This window comes from Podarcis pityusensis (assembly GCF_964106645.2).
Source record: "Podarcis pityusensis genome assembly, chromosome: 15".
NCBI lineage: Eukaryota > Metazoa > Chordata > Lepidosauria > Squamata > Lacertidae > Podarcis > Podarcis pityusensis.
The window spans coordinates 43,585,178-43,607,575 of NC_138040.1; the positions used below are offsets into that span (position 1 = coordinate 43,585,178).

At 44.8% G+C, this 22,398-nt stretch overlaps 2 protein-coding genes across 13 annotated transcripts in view; one reads left to right on the forward strand and one right to left on the reverse strand.

Moving 5' to 3' along the window:
- The window catches only part of LOC308464205 (uncharacterized protein), a gene marked incomplete at its 3' end in the record, with an annotated part of 365,536 nt that overhangs the window by 242,937 nt on the left and 100,201 nt on the right, over nucleotides 1-22,398 (forward strand). The gene's annotated exons all lie outside the window — the stretch shown is intronic.
- The window catches only part of SORBS3 (sorbin and SH3 domain containing 3), a 78,042-nt gene that overhangs the window by 43,942 nt on the left and 11,702 nt on the right, over nucleotides 1-22,398 (reverse strand). For 4 of the 12 annotated variants that reach the window (XR_013979716.1, XM_080982382.1, XM_080982386.1 and 1 more), the window contains exons 1-6: nucleotides 11,149-11,270; nucleotides 10,676-10,776; nucleotides 7,887-8,144; nucleotides 4,222-4,330; nucleotides 2,015-2,247; nucleotides 852-915 (exon numbers count right to left, since the gene is read on the reverse strand). Coding sequence is in view for 11 of the 12 variants with exons in the window: in XM_080982382.1 (XP_080838508.1) it covers nucleotides 852-915; nucleotides 2,015-2,247; nucleotides 4,222-4,330; nucleotides 7,887-8,144; nucleotides 10,676-10,717 (706 nt within the window). In the remaining variant the exon portion in view is untranslated. Of the gene's footprint in view, nucleotides 1-851; nucleotides 916-2,014; nucleotides 2,248-4,221; nucleotides 4,331-7,886; nucleotides 8,145-10,675; nucleotides 10,782-11,148; nucleotides 11,271-11,982; nucleotides 12,127-22,398 lie in introns of those variants that run through there. The other 8 variants (XM_080982387.1, XM_080982389.1, XM_080982380.1 and 5 more) reach the window with 6 other exon arrangements.

Genomic DNA, 22,398 nt, shown 5'->3' on the forward strand with positions numbered 1-22,398 from the left:
TCTCTGAATTTTGCAGTGCATTACTCCAATGAGCACTGAAATGCATATACTGGATAATGTGTTTTGTAGAAATGCATATATTTGTGAAAATAACATACAAAAATGCACTGTATTAGAGAAAATTGCTTTGCAAAAAATGTGTGAGTGAAGCAAAATTGCCTACAAAAACTTGTGTATTAGTTGAAATTTGGATGAAAATGCTCATGAATTTTAATGAGGACTTTAAAAAATGTAATCTAATGTGGAAATGTGGAGAACTGAATTTAAAATTGAAAAAATGAGAAGCTGAGAAGCCAAAATTGTCAGATTCACCCAGCCCTAGCCTTTACCAGACCCTCCATTTTAATATATAAAATGCAGCTGTTACCTTAATAATTATAAAATAATAATAATAATAATAATAATAATAATAATAATAATAATATTTGTATACCGACCTTCATCCACAGATCTTAGGGTGGTTCACAACATAAAATTACGATATAAAAAACACAAAATACACAATAAAAAGAAGAACAAAAACAAACCAAAAATCCCACCTCCCACAACAGAGAGGAACATTTTCTCCTGGAGCCCATAGTTTGAAGCCTGAGGTTTAGCTTGCTGAAAGCCACCAGCTGTGTTCAGGATAAGACTTCTTACTGGCCAGAGTTGCACTATTTCACTAGTTTCATTTTCCTAAAACAAGGAGCCATGGGCAGCCTAGAAAATGAGATTTGAACCACCAGGGGATGCTCAATATCTGCAGAGAGCATGTCTCATTGGATAGATCACATGCTGACTATAGTTTCTCAAGGATTATTGATACAATTTTAGGGACTAGATTAATGTGATGCCCTGACAAACTGTACCAGGAAGCTTGCTGTGGATCTGCTGGAACATGCTCCGATACCAGTCCCGAGGACTATCCACACTCTGCAACAGAAACCAGATATGCAAATTCACTAACAGCTGCAAAAGAGAATTGAAGGGGTGGGGGTGTAAGACAGGGTTGAAGTGATGGGCAGGAAGGAACCAGGGCAGGAATCTATGGGGATCATTTCCCCAAATTTGTCTAGGGAGAAGATACATTCTCCGACAGTTTTGAAGCTGTGAAGACTCACTATAAGCAGTGGAGGGAGCAGTTTCTTCTTCTTTTCCTAAGGAAGTATCTCAGTTGTCAGGCTAGCCATCATTTTGCAACCTCCTCCACAATATCTCACAGCTAGCATCATTCTAGGGCATTGGGGCTAGGATGGGAGAATGGTGCCAACCACAAAAATAGTGGAAAATATTTGGAGAATATTCTGCAAAGTGATCTTTTTTCAGGAGGATGAAAAAAATAAAGTTTTATTCTGAGAAATTTCAGTTCAGCTCTATACTGCAATGCCTCCCACTTCCTCCTCCTCCTCCCTGTGGTGCAGATTCCCTTGTTGGCCTTTATCTATGATTTCATGTTGCGTATCTGCATATGCGCTCAATTCCAAGCTATGATGGGAATATTAGTTCACGTTAGCCATGGTTAGCAGCGTCAGTGCAGACACCAAGCTTCATCCATGGTTAGGCTGACAAGGAAAAAGCAGGCTAGAGCTCCAGTGGAGAAGGGTAGAAAATGGAAGAAGGAGAACACATTCCCAAGTCAGTTTGCAAATTATGGTTTGCACTAAACCACACACGCCATCTGAGCTGGGCCAATGTGCTTTCTTTTCATATTTTTTGGCAACGGTGGAGATTTGTTGTTGCTTTTGTTGCAAACAAGCTCATGGAGGCCACTGGGAACACTCTCGACTTCAGGCCAACCTCCCACATTGTTCCCTTTGATACAGCATTCAGGTAACCATTCTTAAGAGGTTCTCACTTAATTGCAGAACCAGCCCAGTTTTCCATAGTTCAAAAGAAGCCTCAAAAGATCATGAGCTCAAATTAGCTTGGCTACAGACTTAAAGTGCTTAAAGTACATAGCAGAGGAGAGGGGATGCTGAAGAGAGCTTGGATTTTTGCATCCTATTTACATCTGCTTCATCTACAGACTCACCGATCGTGAGGCAATGGGCATCCCAGACTCATCCACTGGTCCAATGCCATCATACTTCACCCAGCGTTTTTCCTTCCTCCGGCCATCTTTTGTCCAGGTGGCGGACCAGCCTGGTTGTGCAGTGCCATTGACAGCTGGGCGAGCAGGTGAAGCAGCTGGGTGGGGAACAGGTGCTGCTTGTGATGTCAGTGGTCTAATTTCTTTAGCAGGCCAGGTGGGATACCAATTATTTGCTGCAAATAGATACAGGCAATGTATAGTGAGCCAGCTCTGCAGGAGGTAAGGTCAGCCAGACCAACATAAAGCAAACACAGCGGTTTACTGGGCTCATACCATATTAACCACAATAGCCAAACATTTCATTGCAGCAATATACCTCCAACGAGGATGTGTTGGTGATAAACACAGGGTGGCCATCACCAGTAGAGCTGGCTTGTGGGTTTCCAAGCAGAGGAATCTGGCTAGCTGCTCATGGAAACAAAATGCTAGATATGATGGACCTTGGTAAAGGTAAAGGGTAAAGGGACCCCTGACCATTAGGTCCAGTCGTGGCCGACTCTGGGGTTGCGGTGCTCATCTCGCTTTATTGGCCGAGGGAGCCGGCGTACAGTCATGTGACCAGCATGACTAAGCCGCTTCTGGCGAACCAGAGCAGCGCACGGAAACACTGTTTACCTTCCCACCAGAGCGGTACCTATTTATCTACTTGCACTTTGATGTGCTTTCGAACTGCTAGGTTGGCAGGAGCAGGGACCGAGCAACGGGAGCTCACCCTGTCGCGGGGATTCGAACCGCCAACCTTCTGATCGGCAAGTCCTAGGCTCTGTGGTTTAACCCACAGCACCACACGTGTCCCTTTTGATGGACCTTGGTAAGATGCAATAAATCAGTCCTTAAGTTCTTATGAATCTAGTAGTCAAATTAGTCCAGTACTGGGAATAATGGATCCTGGCTGGAAGATACGATTATCCTGGACATAACACCAGCCTTGTTGTCGCTTGCCTAGTTGCCCCAAGCACCTAGAATTTGACCCAGGCAAGTCTGCAGATGGCCAGAAGAGGTGGGGAGCACTCAGGCCCTCCTCCTGCCCCCCCCCCCCCGTTCCTATGCTGGATGCACAGGAGTTAAAAGCTCCGCATAGAAAGTGCATTGGTGGATGAGAAAAGAAACCCTTGTTTCTAGTATATCAAATGTTTTATTTGCCAGCCTCTCTCATGAATAAAAAGCAGATGAGTAAACATTTTTGCAGGCTAGTAACTGTTGGGGGGACTAATTTACAAGGCTGGCTGACTCCATGTGTTTCCCAGTAAAATCAGCCCTAATTCTGTTTCTGCTCCCACCAGATGGGAATTTTGCCCCAGTCAACTGGTCTAAAAGGGGAGTCTAGACATGCTGTTGAACATACAAGCTGGCGCTTCCTCCCCCGCAACATGATTCTGCAGCCAAAGGTTACCTGACCAAAGTCCCATGAGATGTCAGCTCCTCCACTGATGGGAGCACAGCAGGGGCGTTGCTAGACACTTAAGAAGGATTCAGGACATGTGGCCATAGTCACAAAATTTCATAAGCTTTGCATATGTATAGACACATATTTATACATGGAGACATATGGATACACATTTAGAATTTAAATGTCACAGAAGGCATGTCAATCCATCCAAAAGATCAGGTCAAATTAATTATTCATAGCACCCCAGCCCAGATCACTCCAAATAAATTCCTCTTCAATTCAATTACTTCCAATTTATTTATCAAAAAATCCTGCTCTAAATCAATTCAATTCCGCTTCAATTAGATCCATTCATTGGGCTGTAGCTAATGCTAGTCCTACTCAAAGTAGACCCATTGAAATTAACAGACAAGGCCATTAATTTCAGTGGGCTTACTCTGAGTTGAATATGATCCATTATCTCTAGATAAAGCCATCTTACATTAATTTACTCTTCCGGATTGATATCCTACACCTGCAAGTCAATCTCCCCCCTGCCCAGTCCTTAGAAAAAGATGTATGGCCCATGGATTCCCCCCCCCACACCCCCGCAGGAGCACTGCGAAAGCAGAGAGTGAGAAGCTGGGCTGAGTTTCAATCAAACACAAAGGCCCAAGCAAATGGGCAACACAGGAAGCGAAGAAGGCAAAAGGCCACCAGGTGTCCATTCTCTTGCCAAGAAGAAACCATTAGTTCCTCCATATTTGGCTAGAGTTACCTGAGGTTGTTTTCCACGGCTGAGAGATCCCACTGTGCACAGTGCGGGGGGCTGTGTCGTGGAACTCAAAATTCAAGGTGTTTGAACCACAATTACGAATCACAGGAATCTGCAAGCAACAGCACAAGCCCATTAGTTTCACCTCAGTTTTAAAAGCACCAGAAAAGGGTTCCAATCCAAATGAGACGTCTCACATTCTTCATAAATATCACCCTTGGAAGGTTCAGGAGTTCCATGTATTGATAAGATAAATTTGTTCTTGTAATCTTCAGAGAGTGGGACATCTATCCCGCTATCTTTTGAGACTTTTTGTTCCAAAAATGCAAATGAAAGAGATAAGCTTTTCTCCCTCTTTGCATAACTGCCCTCTCCCCTCCTCAGGTTTCAGCAACTGGCATTCAGAAATAAACTGCCTCTGAAAGATTGTTGTATCTGAATGTCTAGAATAAAATTGTTAGAAAATAAATCTAAAAGTAATGATTAACCCAACTGCAAATTGGCTTTAGCTGCAAAAGAAAGGGCAGAATTAATATTGATATTTGCCCTTGAATTTCTTATATCTCCGTCTATATGTATGTTGTCTGATTTTTTGTTGTAACTGAAGTTGTTACTGTCTGGAATAATAAACTATTTTGACTTATACCCAGTTTCACTGAGAAATTGGGCACCTCATAAACTAGAGGCACGGTGAATTCTTTTGATTGTTCTTACTGTGTTTTGCATTAAAATGTGTAAGCCACTTTGAGGATGGGGACTTTTTCGAGGAAGAAAGGCAGACCAGGGCTTGAAAGAAGTGAAACAAAGCCACAGTAACCACCTGAGAAAGGACTGCTCTCTGGTTGTGAATCTGGGGGGACAGAACAGTTTTCTGGGACTGTTAACTTAGGATGAATGTGGAGATGGAAAATCTGCCAATGGGAGTTGTAGTTCAAAACATCTGGAGGACCTCCAGTTGGTGAAAGCTGATTTAGGCTGCCGAGTTTATAAAGTCTACCTTGGTGAACAAAATGATTACCCGGACAGCCTCATGCAAGCAAAACCAGCAATGCTTAACTCCTGCTCCCAGTGGACCAAGGATCAATGTACTAATGAAACCTACACCAGCCCATAATGAAAACCAATTCATTAATACAATCAGCCATAATTGGTCAAACTCTTCCTTTTCAGGAACCTAGTCTAGGGCACATAGACTTAAAACAACTTTGCAGCCTGCAGCTCCAATATGGAAAAGAAATGATGAGCAGTCAGCTGTCCAGGAGCCACAGAGAGGCTTGAGAACACAACCCCTTTATTAAAGCCTTGTAAAACTAAAGTACTCTTTCCTATTTCTTATTTTATAAAGAAATCACTCGCTGTGAGTCTTTTAAAACAATTCAATTTAAAAACAAATATACAGCCACTTTACCTGAACCAGTTTTTCCAGAGGCACTGCTTAAATTAATTAAACAGTCTTACATACTATCTGTTGTTTTTGTCTATGGAAAACAGGAGTGCCTGGTGTGCTCTGGTCCATGGGGTCACGAAGAGTCGGACACGACTAAACAACTAAACAACAATGCATACTATCTACAGTGGTACCTCAGATTAAGAACTTAATTCGTTCTGGAGGTCCGTTCTTAACCTGAAACTGTTCTTAACCTGAAGCACCACTTTAGCTAATGGGGCATCCTGCTGCCGCCGTACCACTGCTGCGCGATTTCTGTTCTCATCCTGAAGCAAAGTTCTTAACCTGAGGTACTATTTCTGGGTTAGCAGAGTCTGTAACCTGAAGCATCTGTAACCTGAAGCATCTGTAACCTGAAGCATCTGTAACCTGAAGCATCTGTAACTCGAGGTACCACTGTATTAATGGCAGCTTTCCTAGGGGAAGCAGAGAGGAAAGTGCAAATCCTTATTGGACTCCCTCCAGTCCGTTCCCCCCCCCCCCCACTTTTTTAAAAGAAGCATGAAGTGCAGTCACCCTTTCTCATTATCGTCTAGTTTGTCCCTGATGAAGTAACCTGTGAGGCAGCACAAAAAAGAAGTGCAAGTCCCTGGGGAGGAGAAACATGCAGAACATTTGCCTGGAACTTGAGGCCCTTCAGAAATTGCTCCCATGAGTTCCAGCCAGCATGGCCCTGGGTCCTGAACCAGGAAAGTCATACTTCAGTGGCATTTAAAGGGTTGCAGGTTCCCCACAGTTAGCACATCCAGAGAATTAAACCTGCAGGGTTAATTGCTTAATTATTTCCAAGAATTTCCTCCTTATATCCTTTGAGAAACACCTGCTTCTATTTATCTTTTCTTTATGATGTGAATACAGGCAGATGTGCCCTTTGGCCTTTCTGTCTAGGCTTATAAGTTTCCTGCTACACATGTTGCTTTATCAAATAGAGTGTAAAGGCCAAGCTACCTGCTGTACAAAATTACATGCAACTTTCCCCCCATCTTTTCTTTTGACTTGGCAAACAGTCACTGGAAGCTGCAGGTCAGGTGCTAAGAGAAAATGGGCAGCTGGGATGGTTTAGGACCTAACCAGATAGGATGTTGACTCTGTGAATGAAATTAACTTGCATAATTTTAGTTATCTGAGTAACCCTTTCTGAATGGGGAGCCTGAGCAATATGGGATCTTCCGCCAGCATGCAAATAGTTGTGCCTGTTTGTGGGGGGGTGTGTTGTTTTCATTGGAACTATGGTAAGTCTAAGCCTCTAAGGTTTAGACCCGTGTTTCCCAAACTTGGGTCTCCAGCTGCTTTGGACTACAGTTCCCATCATCCCTGGCCACTGGTTTTGCTAAGCTAGGGATGATGGAAGTTGTAGCCCCAAAACAGCTGGAGACCCAAGTTTGTGAAACACTGGTTAGACTAAGGGTTAGATTCCACCTACCCATCTTCCCATCCCCTGCTCTGCCCAAACTGGGGTTCCTAATTACAAAACAAAAAAATGTGCATGTTAATTTTATTCACACAATGAAGTTCAAGTCTTGTTTGACCCTTAAAACCTTCTGTATCTTTTTGTCTCTGCAGGGGGGAAAAGAAGCTGGAGGGCATATTAGAAGGAAGATTTCCAGCACAGAAAGTATTTCTCACCCCCATCTCCAACTGTCACCACTCTATTCTGATCACAGCTTCCCATGGCTGCCTGTAATTCTAACAAAAAAGTTAGAGGTAAATTAAACAGAGCTATACCTCACAGGTGCAGTTTTCACCTAAGGCTGCTGATGCAGTTCCCAGTAGTGGGTGGCAGGGCTCCCCTCAAGTCATGGGGGTGATGAGCAGTCAGGTGAGTGCCCTCATCCACTGGCAATTCCTCTGAATTAGTTTGGTTAAAGCCGGGGCAATCCTGGGAATTTTACAATCCTCAGAAGGGGGGAATGGCAGCTGGGAAATGGCTTCCTCTGTGACTGCCTCTAGCATCTTTGCTGCACTGATTCTGCTATCTGCTGAAAACGCATCTCTTTACCCTGGCCATTGATAGTTAAGGTTATGTTGTTTTGTGGGACCTGGCTTTTTTGGCAAATTGATACCGTTCTGCTTTTGTTTGGAAGGATTTTACTTGTTTTTATAACCATATGATTGTTTTACTCGGTTTGTGTAACTGTATGATGATATTGTAGTAACCTGTTCTGGGCTCCTGTGGTGAAGAGCAGCTAAGACATCTTATAAATGAACAACAGTCACTCACTCTGTGCTTCGAGGGAGCCCTCACCATCTGTGGAGTAGACGTAGCCTGAGGAGATGCTGGGTTCCTGCTGCTGATGAAAGAGGAGTTTTTCTGGAGGCGCGATGGGATGAAGTCATCCAGACTGAGGCCCAGTGTTTCCTCAGGTGCTCCAGCTCTGGAGTGAGATGGCGGAGAGGTAAAACGAGGCCTTCCTTGTGGGGAAGGAGATGATGAATAGTTTCCTGGGACATGAAGACGATGCTCCGTGTATGTCGCACTCTGCATGGATTGGGAAAAGAGAACGTTCTTTAGGCATTACGACTTGGTGTATACAATCACAGTAATACTGAGGCAACATGTCACCGCCAGGTAAACCCTTTCAGCTCAGAATAAGAGTGGCTGGCAGATAACCTCAGGGCAGGAGCCGGTGGGCTGGGGAGGTCTCTACCTGGGTCAGGAGAGCCTAAGGGAAAAGATCCTGTGGAAGGTCCTAGTTGGTGGGTGGGATTTCCCTCACCTCATCCCACCTCCCTACCAGTCCCCATAGAACAAGGCCTGGGCTCTGCCTCTGTGGCTATCAGAAGGATAGACACTTTGTCAAAAGAAAGAGCTCAGAGTCTGAGACACCTTTCCAGGAGCACAAGTGAAAGCCTTTGCATGTGCCACTTCACTCACGGGCACCAGATTAGAAGCCCTTGGAAGAGGGAGTCAAATTTTGAAATTAGTTGTTGGAAAAAGGGGAAACACACAGGCACATGTTTGCATAAACTGATTTATGCACAGATAATTTTTTGAAATAATTGTGGGGAAGACTGGACCAGGCAACCCTTATGCCTGCTCAGCCAGGAGCCGACTGTTGCTGGGCAACCCCATTCCCGCCCTGTTCTTAAGAGTATTGTTGAAGCAGACACTCCTCGTATCCCTTGGAACCGAGAAGCGTCTTCCAACAGCCCTTCAAAGAGAAGACTGTCCTCTGCAAAGTAGGGCACATTTTGCAGAGTTGCTTACCTGAGGCTGCCTCTGGTTACTGGGATATGGGGCGGTATGCACTTGTTCTGCTAGCCCAAGCATTTACACTTGCGCAACAGAACGTTCCCTCACCCCCTCCTCTCTGTGTCCTCTCCTGCTCCAGCACAGATCTAGGGGGCATGCAGACGGGGGGGGGGGTGGAGAGTTCCACTGCACAAGCATAAATCCTTGCACTAATAGAACAAGCTACTTAGCAATACAGTCAAACCTCGGTTGTCGAACGTAATCCATTCCAGAAGCCCATTCGACTTCCAAAATGTTCAACAACCTTTGTCAAGAATGTATAACTTGCTGCTGAAATGGAATACTCAGGATGAAATGGTAAAATCGACTATGATTAAATGGGCACAGGACATTGGACATAACATTATGTTTGCTGACTGGGAACAGTTGTGGACCACGGGTATGAAATTTACGGCATGTAATGCCTTAAGAGAGAATATTATGAAAATGATGTACAGGTGGTACATAACCCCCGTCAAGCTTGCAAAAATTTATCACCTGCCCGATAACAAATGTTGGAAATGTAAAGAAACTGAAGGTACATTTTTTCACCTTTGGTGGACGTGCCCAAAGATTAAGGTTTTCTGGGAAATGATATATAATGAATTAAAAAAGGTATTCAAATATACCTTCCCCAAGAAACCAGAGGCCTTTCTCCTGGGCATGGTCGGCCAAATGGTGATAAAAAAGGATAGAACTTTCTTTATGTATGCAACAACAGCAGCAAGAATACTCATCGCAAAATATTGGAAGACACAAGAACTTCCCACACTGGAGGAATGGCAGATGAAACTTATGGACTATATGGAACTGGCGGAAATGACTGGTAGAATCCGTGACCAGGGAGAAGAGTCGGTGGAGGAAGATTGGAAGAAATTCAAAGACTATCTTCAGAAACATTGTAAAATTAAAGAATGTTACAGTGATGTTGGACTGAAAATAAGCGGTTTCCAGCTGTACAGGTTAAAGTTAATGATAGAATAAGATTAAGATTAGGATTAAAAATGTTTAAAGAAATGGAAATCTGATAATTAAGAGGGAAAATGTTAATGTTATATTATATTAAGATTAAAGATCGGGTTTAAAGAAATTGAAGATATATATTACAATATTATATTAAAGTTAAAGATTGGGATTAAAAAAGTTGAAAAGAAATAGCTGGACAAACAATTTGGATTGGAATACAAAAGAGGGAGGTATGAGGAAGTCCAGAAAATAAGTAAACTAAAAAAAGGGAAATGGAAAAGAGATATTGTTTTTAATTGTTATGTTTTTTGTTTTTTTATTGTTGAATTGTGTTCTTTTTTGTGTGTTCTTGTTATCTTTTTTTCTTTTTTTTGAGAGATGCATTGTGTATGTTTTTCTTTTCTTTCTTTGTTGTTCAAAACTTAAATAAAAATTATTTACAAAAAAACAAAAAAAAACAAAATGTTCAACAACCAAGGCACCGCTTCTGATTGGTTGTAGGAGCTTCCTGTGCTCAAGTGGAAGCCACATCGGATGTTTGGGTCTCGAAAAACCAGAACATTTACTTCCAGGTTTTCGGCATTTGGGAGCCAAGGTTTGACTGCATATGGGATACAACCAACAGAAGCAGAGGAAACTGCCTGTATTCCATCTGTCTATCCCAGTACCGTGCACCCTAACTGACAGCATGTATAGTTGGAAGGGACCCCAAGGGCCATCTAGTCCACACACACCCCCCCGCAATGCAGGAACCTCAGCTAAACCATGCAGGACAGGTGGCCCCTCAAGAGAAGGCCTTTCCCATCAGCTGCTACCTGGTTCTTGTAGCTGGAGATGCCAGGAGCTGAACTCATGCTGCATGCAAAGCCGCTGCTCTAGCACTGAGCTACGGTCTGCTCCACTCTGTGTTTCTCTCTCCTGAAAACAAGGGATGGGAAACAGCACTGCCAATTTAGCTATTCATCTGTTTTGTGCATGTGATCTACTCATCCTCCCAGGGCTCTGAGCCTCACATTATGACATCCATGGGAATGAGAGAAGCCAATGCCTTCTTTTGGCCCCTAGACAAATGCCTGACCAGAAATCCCAGTGCCTCAGCCAGCAATGGATTAAATCCCTGCCTTTATTTACAAGAGACATCAACAGCTCCCCTGGGATCTCCAATCCACACGCCAGACCAATCTGTTCAAAAACATTTCCTGTTATTTAAAGACAGGCACAGCGATGGTAAAAATAATACTAATGTGACTGATAACAATATCGCTATGAGTTAAAGCATAATAACCAAGGCTCACCTTCAGGGACTGAAGCATCCCAGATCTGGAGTTCTGAAACGTCAGCAGTGCCTGTCACATGCAGATGCTTCCCTCGAAGAGGCAGCCGTCAGCTCAGGGTTGCTGTTTCCTAGGCAGGGAGAGGAAAAGAAAGGCATGATGGAGTTGCCCTGGAGCCCAGCCTCTTTGCAGCTTCACTTAGTTAGTTCCTTAGCCAGGAATGTGTTCCCTGCTCCACCAGAACCCTGTCCTCACATGCCTTCATTTGTTCACTTTACTAGGGTTGTCAACCACTGATAGGATGTTTAATTAATTTATCTCCCACCTCTTAACTAGTAAATTGATCAAGTGTCAAGAAATGTGCATACCACCAAAACCTCTATACAGTGGTACTGCATTTAAGATCAGGAAGAAAACACAGAATTGTTGAAATACTGTTAAAAACAAAAGGCAGTCATAAAACCATAAAAGCAATCAGCAAGCAATAAAAGCAACAACAGGTAATAATATTCAAAATCTAAAACTCAAGAGGAGCAGCATTAAAATTATACACTAAACATGTGGGCCAATTAAGAACTAAACAAACCCTAAATAATACACTAAACACCTGGCACTGAATACTTATCAGTGGGTGCAAGGCAAGTCACCTTTGGAGGGGGATTCCAGAATCGGAGAGGGGGGGTCATTTGCATGCAAGCAGGAGGGACCTTGGGGGTTCTTCGTGCAGCTCAGCTGGGGGAAGGCAGCAGTTTAAAGAAGTCAAGCTAGGAACAAGCTGGATCAGCCTGGCAACGCAGCTTCTCCTCCCTCTGTGCTATGGGGGGCAGAGCGCCATGGGGTCTCACCTGGAGGTATCTCGCAGGTGAAACAGCCGCTGCTCCTGCGTCCCTCTGCTACCAGTGGCTGATATTGAAAGCTGTGCTGGTAGCTGAGGAACGCAGGCTCCAGGAAGACTCTCCTCATGAGCCAGAGGTGCACTGGGGCTTTGCTGAAGCTAGTCAGGTCTCTCGCTTCACTTCCGGGCCCACCTGAGAGGTGCCGGAACTCTGTTCTGGTGCGTTACGGCTGAAAAAAGTCGTAATAATAATAATAGGAAAATGTGAAAATGAATTGAAAAATGATTAAAATAATAATATTTAAACACAACAAAATTCCTAAAATATATTTCTTCTTTGCAAATTGTTCTTGGATGTACAAGACCAGGCTGCTAAACCCTGCTGCAAAAAATCTGCCCCACCTTCTGAAATGACACCATGTTGATATTGCTCACATCCACACCATACATTTAATTGCTATGGCTTCCCCCAAAGCATCCTGGGTGGGGTTAAGGGGGCTCAGAACTGTAACTCTGAGTGGCCAGCTTCTTTGGGGAACCAGTCTGAAACAGCTGCAGCTCTGACCCAGTAGGATGCTAGTCAAAGAGAAGTGGATGCCAACTTTCTCCATCTATATAGGAAGCTGCCTTACTATCTAGACCAGACTATCTGACCAGACTAATAGCCAGCACGTGTAGACACACAGTCAGAAAAGCTAAAGCACAGAATGAACTCAGGCTTGCTAGAGAGGTTAAAAGCAACAAAAAAGGCTTTTATGGGTATGTTCGTAGCAAAAGGAAGAACAAAGAAACAGTGGGGTCACTCAGAGGAGAAGATGGTGAAATGCAAACAGGGCACACAGAAAGGGCTGAACTCCTCAATGCCTTCTTTGCCTCAGTCTTCTCCGATAAAGAAAACAATGCCCGACCTGAAGAATTTGGCGCAAATGATTCAGCAAAGGAAACACAGCCCAGAATAACTAAGGAGATAGTACAAGAATACTTGGCTAGTTTAGATGTATTCAAGTCTCCAGGGCCAGATGAACTGCATCCAAGAGTATTAAAAGAACTGGCAGATGTGATCTCAGAACCACTGGCAGTCATCTTTGAGAATTCCGGGAGAACAGGCGAAGTCCCGGCAGACTGGAGGAGGGCAAATGTTGTCCCTATTTTCAAAAAGGGGAAAAGAGAGGACCCAAATAATTACCGCCCAGTCAGTCTGACATCAATACCACGGAAGATTCTGGAGCAGATCATTAAGCAAACAGTCTGTGAGCACCTAGAAAGGAATGCTGTAATCACCAATAGTCAGCATGGATTTCTGAAAAATAAGTCATGTCAGACTAACCTGATCTCATTTTTTGACAGAATTACAAGCCTGGTAGATGAAGGGAACACAGTGGATGTAGCCTACCTTGATTTCAGCAAGGCATTTGACAAGGTGCCCCATGATATTCTTGTAAAGAAGCTGGTCAAATGCGGTCTTGACTATGCTACCACTCAGTGGATTTGTAACTGGCTGACTGACCAAACCCAAAGGGTGCTCATCAATGGTTCCTCTTCATCCTGGAGAAGAGTGACTAGTGGGGTGCCACAGGGTTCTGTCTTGGGCCCGGTCTTATTCAACATCTTTATCAACGACTTGGATGATGGACTCAAGGGCATCCTGATCAAATTTGCAGATGACACCAAACTGGGAGGGATGGCTAACACCCCAGAGGACAGGATCACACTTCAAAACGACCTGGACAGATTAGAGAACTGGGCCAAAACAAACAAGATGAATTTTAACAGGGAGAAATGTAAAGTATTGCACTTGGGCAAAAAAAATGAGAGGCACAAATACAAGATGGGTGACACCTGGCTTGAGAGCAGTACATGTGAAAAGGATCTAGGAGTCTTGGTTGACCACAAACTTGACATGAGCCAACAGTGTGACGCGGCAGCTAAAAAAGCCAATGCAATTCTGGGCTGCATCAATAGGAGTATAGTATCTAGATCAAGGGAAGTAATAGTGCCACTGTATTCTGCTCTGGTCAGACCTCACCTGGAGTACTGTGTCCAGTTCTGGGCACCACAGTTCAAGAAGGACACTGACAAACTGGAACGTGTCCAGAGGAGGGCAACCAAAATGGTCAAAGGCCTGGAAACGATGCCTTATGAGGAACGGCTAAGGGAGCTGGGCATGTTTAGCCTGGAGAAGAGGAGGTTAAGGGGTGATATGATAGCCATGTTCAAATATATAAAAGGATGTCACATAGAGGAGGGAGAAAGGTTGTTTTCTGCTGCTCCAGAGAAGCGGACACGGAGCAATGGATCCAAACTACAAGAAAGAAGATTCCACCTAAACATTAGGAAGAACTTCCTGACAGTAAGGGCTGTTCGACAGTGGAATTTGCTGCCAAGGAGTGTGGTGGAGTCTCCTTCTTTGGAGGTCTTTAAGCAGAGGCTTGACAACCATATGTCAGGAGTGCTCTGATGGTGTTTCCTGCTTGGCAGGGGGTTGGACTCGATGGCCCTTGTGGTCTCTTCCAACTATATGATTCTATGATTCTATGATTCTATTCTATGATTCTATCTAGACCAGAATTGCCTAAGACTGGCTGTGACACTCTGGGATTTTCAGACAGAACGATCTTCCCCAGCACCTGACCTTTTAAGTGGAGATGCCAGGGATCAAAGCAGTAACACAAAGTAGACAGTACTGCCTCCCCAAAGGCCAGATCCATCAGGATCCCTCTCTTTCAAGCACCACCTGCCAGCAGCCATTCCCACCTGCCTCTGTGGCACCAAGAAGAAGCTGGCTCATTCCACCCAGTCTGCTGAAAGAGCAGCTCAGTCAGGAACCTCCTGCCCCTGCACGGTTCCCATTCCAGCTGATTATCATAATAATTACTATTCATGTTAATTTGTTGTTATTGGATCTGTTTATATGATTTTGCCATTTTTGCACATTGTTGTTATTCCTGCATTGCAGGGGGTGGGCCAGAGGACCCCTGGGGTCCCTTCCAGCTCGATGATTATTTTTATTAATTTTGTTCTCTGCTCTGGGATTGAAAATATTCAACAAAGAGCAAACTAGAAATGCTGTTTTGTTTTTTGTTTCCTAAAATACCGTATCCCCTTCTGCGACAAGATGCTTGAAAGGGTGGTAATCACACAATTTCAATAATGCTTGGAGGAAGCTGATTTTCTTGACTCATTTCAATCCCGTTCCAGGCCCAGTTTTAGCACCAAAACAGCGTCAATCAGGAGAGGGAAGTCTGACATGGTTGGTTCTCCTTGACCTCCCCTCGGCTTTTGATACTATCATCCAGGATATCTTCCTGGTCAACAGTATTTTTTAATACAAGCCCTGACTGCAGAGAAAGAACTGGTTTGAACTCAAAGGTGCTTCAAGACTGAGCTGCAGTGGGAGAATCAGGAGCACACTTAGAGGGTGCTTTTTATAAAGCCAAGATGCTGCCTCCCTCTATCTCACGGTCAGAAACTGACCAGACTGGCCACTGAATCTTTCTTTGACACTCTGGACAGGACAGCTCCCGGCACCTGAGGGCAGCAGGCCGGCTGAGGAGGTGCAAATCAGGCCTCTGTCCAAAGGCAATCTCACAGCAAGGAGAAGGAAGAGATGCGCCAGAAGGAATGGCCATTTCCATGGAAAAGGTCTGGCAAGGGAGCTCGTAACTCCTGAAGCTGTTCCAGGGAGTAATTGGAGCAGGACAGACTGAGCCACACGCTTATCTGCTGGGCGCTTGGGAAACAAAGTCTCATTTCCACAGCTGGTGTGATGCCCACAGAGAGTCGCTGCCTGGCCCCTTTTCTCTGCCAGTACAGGGTCTGAGTGTCTGCATGTTGGCTCTGTCCTTTCATGGTGGCTGTGACAATGCAAATGGCTTTGCATTAACAATTCAGCCCCCGACAACGCTCTACAGTTTGCTCGGCTGCATGGCTGCATTCCTGTGGGGGTGCATAAAAAGGGATTTGGTGGGAGGGGAGGAAGCAAAAGTTTATGGGTGGGAGAGAACAATCTCCAGGGGGCTGCAGCCTGGGCAGGAAGAGATAAGGAAGTTGACGGGGCATCCATACCCACAGCTCTGTGGCAGAATACATGCTTGGCCGCCATCATGTTCACACAGGGCTTAAAAGTCCTCTCACAGAGCCCTGGAGAGGCACTGCCAGTCATTGCAGTCAGTACTGGGCTGGATGAGCCAATGGCATGAGCCAGCTCTGTAGGATCTTCAGTGGGGTGGGGTGGGGAACCTTCAGCCCATGGGCCAATTGGGCCAGTGAGGCTGCTTCCCCAAAACCACACCTGCCCCTGACATCATCTGTGATGGCAGACAGTTGGGCACCTTGATGCATGTTCCTGACAGTTCCTTGATAAGGGGCTTGCTGTCACCACCAGTCACCTGAATGCCAATCAGCTGCCCACGGAAATTCACTGGCACTGCTGACTCCTGCCAAAAGCTGGGCTTGAAGTCTGCACCATCAGCTTAGTGGCTGAGGAAGGGCTGTGGCTCAGAGAGAGGCTGGTTGCAGAGCACATGCTATGCCTGCAGAAGGTCTCTGATTCCATCTCCGAAATCTCCAGATAGGGCTGGGGATACGCCTGCCGGGAGACTCTAAGAGTTACTACCAGTTGGTGCAGGAGAGCCTTCTCCGACCCAGGACCCTCCAGATGTACTGAACTACTGTTAAAATTATAATTATAAAGGAAAGGAAAGCTTTTGTTTGTTTAGCTCAGAAAACATATTGCAGAGGTGACTTTACATCATTTTATATTAAAATTTTATAATATAGTAAAATAAATTACAAAGGGGGCATGATATCATTTGATACATATACCAATGGCCTGTATAATTTTTTTTAAAAAAGAAGAGGGCCACCAGCAGAACATATCCTGCAACTTGTACTATTTTGCTTATTGTTTGTTTACTGTGCTTCTATCCTCCTAGCAGCTCAAGCCTTCCTCCCCCTCCAATATTATCTTCACAACAACCATGTTGCCCAGTATCACTGAGGAAATTTTGTGGTTGAGTGAGGATTTGAACCCGGGTCTTCCTAGCCCTAGTCCAATACCAAGCACAAAACTATACTGTGAGGAGTGGCAAGGAGCAATTCCGCAAACTGACTCCTCCCCTTCTGACAACTAATAACAAACCAGCAATCACTAAGCATTGCGCACAATGACTAGAAACTTTATCTTCCCTTTAAATAAAAGCAAGATTTTCAAGATTCAGCACTTTTTCTGAGCTCAGGCAGAACTGAGGCATAAACACAGCCCTGATATGGTCAGCCAGGGAGGGCTCTGGCCAGCCTGTGCTTTGAAAAATAGTGTTCTAAGCCTGGAGGGGGCCAAGGACTCCTTAAACTCCTGGGTGCCAGATCCTCCCCCCCAAATTCCTGGTTTTATTAAACATTAGAATTAAGCAAGGCTTGATTAAGCTGCACCAAACATGGAAATAAGCTTATGAGAGGGGCTAGAAGAGCTAGCTGGATGGGTGTCATTGGAAGAATGAAGGCAAATGATGGCCCATCATTAACCCATAAATGAAAGCCACCAATGAGGCAAAAGACTCTGTGGACACAGAGGGGGAGACCTGCCCCAAGCTCTGGGGTTTGGGATGATTCTGTGACCCCCGGGTTTGAGGGTCTATTGCTCTGTTTGTGGGAAGATGCAGAGGGAAAATAATAACATAAGGATCCACAAAAGGGGGGGGGATTCAAAGGGGTTTGTATTCTGTTTGTTTGTTTGTTTGTTTGTTTGTTTGTTTGTTTGTTTGTTTGTTAAACTTAAAATGCAAAAATAAAATTACACACACACACCCTTTTGCACACCAGTTCTTTAAACAAGGTTGGATGGTGCTACATGCTCTGGCATGGGACTCAGCCTGCAAGATGTTTGCTTCCAAAGGTCTCAAAGGAGGGTGGAAAAGATCCTTAGTAATCAAAGCACAGCTGGACGCAACTCTAAAACTAAGTTCCATTGTGCTACCTCTTTCATTAAACACCCACAAAGCATTTTTGTGAACTGAATAACCCCCTCCAATCCTGAAAGGGCAATGTTGTCCCCATGGGCCACGACATCAGCCAATAGGTGCACCGCTGCTCCCCACTCCCTTCTCGCCATTCACCCGTGGCTTGCAACTCATTAACCAGCAGGTTGAATGACTGGCCAAGGAACACAGCCAGTCAGCATAATCAGCTTTGAAGCCAAATGTCTCCCAAGTTTCCAAACTGCCTGCTTACATGCCCCAAAGAGAACCGACTTTCACAATTAGAGGGGAGCAGGCAGACACTCTGGCTTCAGGATCCTTGAACACTGTAGGTCAACAAAGAAGAAAAGGATGAGTCACTCCGTGAGAGCACATCCTTCTCAAAGGAAGCTGGTAGGAGAGCCCCTCCACAGAAATAAATCTTGTAACTATAAGATCTCCTCGTCAGTAACATCCTCATCTTCAAGCCTTCCCACACTATCAGATTTTTGCAGAATAAGAGTTATGCTGCATCCGTTGTCATTTAATGAAATACCACCAGTATATGTGGAACTTTATAAAGTAGCCTAACTGCCATGCTATTTTTCTAGACAAAGAGGAGCAGGAACTCACCCTGAAGGCCTCCCTTGTTCCCTTAGAATGGCAATGGCGCCCAGCTGAACTGAGGGGCCAGAACGGAGTTCCGGCTGAAAAAAAAGCCCTGAGCATAAGCTGCATGAAATCCCAGTGCTTTTCTCAGACCCAGATAGATTTTCCAAGGTAACAGATTCAAGGAAATTTATTGACCATTTCCTCTGATGCAATTAGTGCTGAGTGACACAGCCACCACCAACAGCCGTGGCTACGCCATTTTGTTTAAAATGTGTTTCTTGAAAGGTCTGTAGAATTATTATTATTATTTAAATCATATTGGTAACTTCATCTAGCTAGATAACGAGCAGTGAAGCTTATTTTGGCCCAGACCACCACAATTTTCTTTTCTGTTTTAATGGAGGATGCACAGACCCTCACTCTTTCCTGTGCTGGGACACACATCCTGCAGTTTAAAAAAACATGGAACAACAAAAAGACTATCTCCATATATTTTACTTGTAGTGGGATATAACCGTATAGTTGTTAAATAATGATTTTTTGGAATCTCACATAGAGACTTAACTATAATCAGGGCACACATTAGCTAATGATGCCAAAATGCCATTGATCTCAAAAGGCTAAATAATCTGCCACAAAATCTGCAACAGTACAATCAGGCAACACTTTCTGACTGGAGACAGCCACTGCTGCACATACAACAAATGAATAATTTGTTTGCATCACTGTGCAACCTCCCTGCCACACACTTTTCTGTTCTCATGGGATCTATTCTTAAAGCACTTTCCAAACTGCATTAAATTAAGCTACGACGTCCATGCTGCTAAACCCTATGGCCGCAGACCAATGCATTGTGCGTTTATTCAGGACTAGAAAGTGGTGCATAGAAGCAAAGCATCAAATTCCCCAGGTTGTTGTACTCCTTCAGCTTCTGCTTTCTGTTTTCAGCTGCCTGAGAGTCATAGTTTGGTCACTGTGTAACAGCTACATTCCAAAGCAGCGGTTGGGGGGGGCTAACCTGTGGCCCCCCAGATGCTGTTAGATTCCAGCCCTAGACAGCATGGTCAATGGTCAGTGGTAGAGGAGGCTGAGGTCCAGTAATATCTGAAGGGCTACAGGTCAGGCTCCCCAACCCTATACCGTAATTAATAGAATCATAGAATGTAGAACCATAGAACCATTATCAGTAACGGATGGTAATGAAAAACAGCAGCGTGCAGCCACAGGGTGTTGTAAACAAAAATTGCCCTTTTCCCTTATGGGGTATCCAAGAGCCCATATAGAGTCCTTACATAGGTTCCCTATTGGTAGGAGAAAATAACAGAGGCCAACCAGAGAATATTGAGAAGCAAAGCAGCTAGTAAGCTTGATCTTTATTGATCTGTTGCAACAGGGTGCTCCCCTCACACGCAGGAGAGAGGAGGAACCCAGAAAAATGGCGTGCAAGGCCTTATAAAGACTTTTGAAATTCCCACCCTGTAGATCAAGACCACCCCCAGAAACATCATACATACATCACAGAAGGGGTGTAACCTAAGACCACCCCCCAGATACATCATACCTACATCACAGAAAAGGCGGTCTAAAACAGAAATTTGAATGTTGTTTATCTCCTGTCTGGCAGGTTACTTGATTGGATTGCCTGGGGAGCCTGGCTAGTCTTTTGTAATGATAAATACTTAGTTCCTGGGCCAGGTCACAGGCTCACAGCCTATTCAAACACAGACATACCCTTAAGACAGGATTTGTGAAGGAAAAGACAATGGGGAGGCTTTTCCATTTTCCTTTGACCTTGCAGGGAAAACATTTGCTCAGTTTGGAACAGTTTGGGAATCAAAATGGTTCCAGGTCAGTCCTCCTGTGCTGATCTATGTATGTGCTTGGTTGGTACATTTATGAACATTTCCATATATCTAAGACCTCAAAATTCCTATCACAGGGGGAGCGTTGCATGTATTCTAGGCTATGGCATCCTCTCATTTTATTTCTTTTATCTGACAAAATGTAAAGACCACTTAATAATATTTAAGAACAAAAACAAACCCTATTTGATTTACATCAACATGGAGTGAGTGTGATGGCCGTGAGGCCAGAGCCCCAGTGCCTCTGTATAAGGCGGCCTCCACATTGCCACTACTTCAGAAGTATGAGTCAAGCACATACGGGAATTTTATGTTTAAAGCAAACCACTCTGTTGCCCTGCTGCAACAAATCCACTTTAAAACACAAACAGTATTTTTATGGTTATGAAAGCAATGGGGAAACAGATTGAAAAGTGTGGGACGAATGAGTGATTAACAGAAGACATACAAACATCCTGCAAACAAATCAAGATGAATGCTCATTGTTGCATAACCTCATCACACAAAAAATCAAAACTATTGCTCAATAAAGACTGGATGCAGTCTAACGTTCACATGGGCCTTGTGTAAGCAAATTAGGATGAATGCTGAGGCCATCTGGAGCCACCCTGAATTGAGTGTGCTGTTTAGAACACATTGCAAAAATCCTGCTTACTCTCCTCCGGGGGGACCCTCAGACGCTGGCTCCAAAACCGGGACCTGGCAGTGCTGCTGTCCACAACATGCAAGATTTGATTTCCATGACAGACAGGTTGATGGGAGGGCCATTTCACAAAGCTAAAAACTTTGAAAATTGCTGCTATAAACAAAAAAAACTGAGTAGCTGAGAGAGAGATGTTGAGAAAGTCCCAGACAATCAGTTGCACTTGTGTCATGTTTTACAGGGAGGTAAAGGGACCCCTGACCATTAGGTCATCGCGAACGACTCTGGGGTTGCGGTGCTCATCTCGCTTTATTGGCCGAGGGAGCCGGCATACAGATTCTGGGTCATTTGGCCAGCATGACTAAGCCGCTTCTGGCAAACCAGAGCAGCACACGGAAACGCCGTTTACCTTCCCGCCGTATTTTTCGCTCTATAGGACGCACTTTTTTCCCTCCAAAAATTAAGGGGGAATGTGTGTGCATCCTATAGAGCGAATTCAGGCTGCACGGCTAAGCCCAAAGCCAGAACAGGGAGACGGAGCGCTGCGCAGCGTTCCATCTCGCTGTTCTAGCTTGGGGTTAGCTGCGCAAAGCCTCCACTCCGGGGGCTTCAGGCAGCTATCTGGTGGGAGGTTAACTTTTAGATAAGCAGAGGGCAAGCTATCCCTTAGTAAATGAATGCAGCAGGAGTAGCCAATGCAGTGCTCTCCAAATGCTGCTGGACGGCAACTCCCAAAACCTCCAGCCAAAATGGAAATTGGTCAAGGATAATAGGAGTTGTAGTCACCGGCGGACGAAGGTGGGGGCAGGGGGGCGGTGTGCCCTGGGTGCCACCCGGGAGTGACATCGTGGCCACCCCCGGGGTGCTCGGTGCTCAACTTGCAGCCCCAGGACGTGCGCCACTTGCCGTGCATCCCCCAACGCGCACCACGCCCCCTGGGACGCACACTGGCCACGCCCTGAATTACGCCGCTCCTGGTGCCAGAGCAGGGAGCTTCACCACCGGTTGTAGCTCAGCAAGATCTGGAGAGCACTGAGTTGGCTACCCCAGAATACAGCATACAGAACAGATACCCTCCAAGAAGGCACAGTAGAAAAAGGGGGGGGGGGGTCTCAGGCCATGTTCTTTGGTATGGTAACAGAGATGTTACAATTGTATCCCCATTTTTTACTGTAAAATGTCAGTAACCGTTGGAGCTGATTTATACTCCCTTAGAAACCACTGAACGTATGACTCAGTCAAAGCATATCAAACTCCACACATATAACTTCATTTCTCTCCTCTCAAAACTCCTCCATAAAATCTTCAGCCGTCAAGTAATGGAACAGGCCTCTCTGAACCGTCCTCAAAGGAGC